Source organism: Octopus bimaculoides, chromosome 2 (assembly GCF_001194135.2).
Source record: "Octopus bimaculoides isolate UCB-OBI-ISO-001 chromosome 2, ASM119413v2, whole genome shotgun sequence".
Classification (NCBI taxonomy): domain Eukaryota; kingdom Metazoa; phylum Mollusca; class Cephalopoda; order Octopoda; family Octopodidae; genus Octopus; species Octopus bimaculoides.
The window spans coordinates 680,225-683,741 of record NC_068982.1 but is presented as its reverse complement, the minus strand read 5'-3'; the positions used below and the strand labels follow the sequence as shown (position 1 = coordinate 683,741).

The following is a 3,517-nucleotide window of genomic DNA, read 5'->3' as shown; positions in this document are numbered from 1 at the left end:
TATATACATATACATACAGATAGATAAAGCTGGTCTTTGGGATTACCCCAGGTTTCGCATACATAAAGTGCTTAGCTTTACAACATATCATCAGAGCCCAAAACCTGTTGGCAAATGGCCTCTGTAGCAAGTAGCCTCTCTAGAAAATGGAGGAAGAAAGGATTGTCTCCCTTTGGCTGTTTCTCGTAATCGCCTCTGTTATTGTGTGGATCCCATGACCCCAGCAGGAATTTCCTGAAGTGCAAACAGGGTTCAAAAGCTTCCATTCTAGAGTGAAGGTTGTTCCTCGGGTTCAGGGACTCTTTTAATATCCTTACCCATTCGGCTATGAACAGTTTACAACGCTTCGTCCCGTTCATGTAGAGGCCTGGATTTCTAAGATTCTCCATGATATTACGTGTGGAATTTCTTCATCCTTCAACCACCGAACATGGCTGGCTAATGATGCAGTATATCTCCTTTCCGGTACCCTGAAAGAGGATCTGTGGTTGGAGAAGCGTTGCTTGAACGTGTTACCAGAGCATCTGATGTATCAGAAAAAAGTTTGATGGTTGGATATCTTTCACATATCCCATTATACGTTATCCTTTCAATTTCAACATTTCATAGTATGGTAATGTGGCGAACTGACAAAGTCACTTCTGCATCAGATAAAACGCTCAGTGGCATTTCTTCTGGCTTTACATTTTAAATTCAAATTCTACTGAAGACTACGTTGCCTTTCATCATTTCGAGGTCGATAAAACAACGTACCAGTTGAGTACTGGGGTCGATATAATGGCCACCTCCTCAGACACCAGGCCTTGTGCCTTATGAAGAAAGAATTATTTTGCAGAAAGACAGACAGATGGATAACTAGGTAGGTAGGTAGGTAAGTAAAGAGACAGGTAGGCAGACAGACAGACGGACAGATAGAGATTACTTACCAGAAACTTCATTGTACTGTAATAATTTGAATTCAGTGCATCTTCTCCGCGTATAGTGATGATGAAATGACTGCCAACAAATATCTTGTAGTTTGGTAGGTTCGTGAATATTCGTCCATCATTACGAGAAATTACAAAAGCATTTTCAGTTGAATATAATGTGTTTGTCTGAGGAATATTGCATTTGATCTTCTCAATAGTATATTTCACCTTGTTATAAAGGTAGCTGTCAAGGTCCGTGCCAGTCACTTTGGCAACTTCTTTACCAGTCTCAGATTTATCGTAGATCACTGTGAGTGAAATAAAAACAAATATTCTATTCAAAGTGTATAATTTCTTTTATAATCGCCATCAGTATATTTCCTTTCTTTCTTATCTTTCATATTATGAAGCCTGGCTAACATTCTGGAAAAATCTGTTCTCAATAAAAAGTAATGTCTTGTGAATGGATTTGGTGGAGAGAAACTAAAAGAAGCCTGGTGTGTGTATATATATGTATGTGTGTGTGCGTGTGCGTACATACACACACACACACACACACACACACACAGGGGTTGGACAAAACAATGGAAACGCCTAGCATCATAGCATCATAATTTTGAAATATTTATAAAACCGTCAAAAGTTTGTTTATTTTAATGTTTTTTTATTTATCATTAGTGTTGCTTAATATGTTTTGCTAAAATTGCTGGGGTTTTTTTCAGATATCATCAGGAAAAGGTAATTAAAATTCATTAAAACGACAGATCAATCGGACTTTCAAAGAGGTCAAATTGTTGGTGTTCGTATGGCAGGTGCTAGCGTAATGAAAACAGCTGAAATATCCTCCACCATCATCACTGCCAGAATTGGAGACTGTTTTAGCTGAAGAATGGACGAAAATTCCTTTGGAAACAATTCAAATTTTGTACAAGTCTATACTCCATAGAATTCAAGCTGTAATTACTGCCAAAGGCGGTCCTACCCCATATTAAAATAAATTTGTTTGAAATTTTAAGGTGTTTCTGTTATTTTGTCCAACCCCTGTATATATATATAGTTTAATGTACACAGTATATAGTTATAACCTATTAAAAGTTTCATACATTGAAGATATATTTAGGCAGGTTTTAAAACATGCCTCATATTTCCAAGTAATCTTCATGGACCTCTGGGCACATGGCCTATACAAGTTACAAATCAGGACAAGAGAATGAGAAAAATCACGAGATGAAGGTGTGTTCAGAAAGTGGAACGGTGAATAGAAAGGAACAATGGAAAAAGAAGAATTAGAGTTATATCCCCTTTGATTGTAGAGTCGTAAGTCTATGTGGTGTAGAATCAACGGAAGATGTCTAAAGTCTGTGATTAGAGCGGCTCGGTTTGGGGAGGGTGGTGTTCTCCAAAAGAAACTTGTCCATATGCTTGTATTTGCTGATCATTTCTGATCCTGAATTCAGCATTGTGGTAGAATTCTTAGATTTAAAAACGATATGTGATCTATCAGCTACACATAATTTGCATTATTTGTTATCAATTAACATATGGCATCAACTTTTCAATGATTTTCCACTTGATTGTGGTGGTGTGGAGTTGGTCTTCAAATCCCACACATGGCTAACCAACTTAATGGCTTTCTTTTCATCCATAAACTGGAACGAGGGCAGGTAGTTAGCAACTTTTGAAAAGAAGAATTTATGTGAAGGCAACTTCAAAAGTCGTGATGCTCCTACCACTGATCTTCCTAACTCATAACTATGTATTGTGTACATTAAGCAATGTTTATCTCTCACCAGATGGAGTCCTTTTTTGCTGATATTACCTTAACAGAAAAGTAAACTCTGCATGTGTGAGTGTGTGTGTGTGTGTGTGTGTGTGTGTGTGTGTGTGTGTGTGTGTACTACTTGTAATGAAGGCGGTATTCACTCGGGCTGTATTGAGCAGGTTCCGACCAACGAGTTCACCACATCCTTCACGAATGCTGACCACATCCAACAGTCGGCTCTGACATCTCAGCAGGTAGAATAAAATAATCCAGCTTGCAAATTTGACAAATGCTCCATTGGGAGAGCCAAGCCTGTCGGATAGCACAGACACCATAGCCATAGTTGTCATTCGTTATTGAAGTGTGGAGTTCATGTTTGGAGTTTCAGTGGGAATACAAGTCCACGTGTGGTCCCTGGTCACATGCATACACACGTTAGGACAGTGTGGTCCATAGCAGCTCATTTTGCCATCGATTATTGATAATGACCTAGCCATCGCCAATTACCAGAGCAGACATAACCTGCGTTTGTGTGTGTGTGTGTGTGTGTGCCTTTGTGCCTGTTTGTCTCCCACTACCACTTGACAATTTGGTGTGTTTACGTCCCCGTCGTTTAGCCAACAAAAAGGAGAGCTATAGGAAAAGTACTAGGCTTAAAAAATAAACCTTGGGGCCCGATTCATTCGACCAAACTTCTCCAAGGCAGTGCCACAGTATAATGATTGAAAAGAATAAAGGTAAAAGACACACTGCACATTGCACAACTGCACATTGCACAACTGCACATTGCACAACTGCACACTGCACAACTGCACATTGCACAACTGCACATTGCACAACTGCACAT

The 3,517-nt window shown here is 39.2% G+C and overlaps 1 protein-coding gene across 1 annotated transcript in view; it reads right to left on the bottom strand.

The window, feature by feature from the left end:
- Positions 1–3,517, bottom strand: part of LOC106870759 (cadherin-87A) — a 119,297-nt gene that overhangs the window by 17,627 nt on the left and 98,153 nt on the right. The window contains exon 34 of the mRNA XM_014916956.2: positions 927–1,216. Within this exon, the coding sequence (XP_014772442.1) occupies positions 927–1,216 (290 nt within the window). The remainder of the gene's footprint in view (positions 1–926; positions 1,217–3,517) is intronic.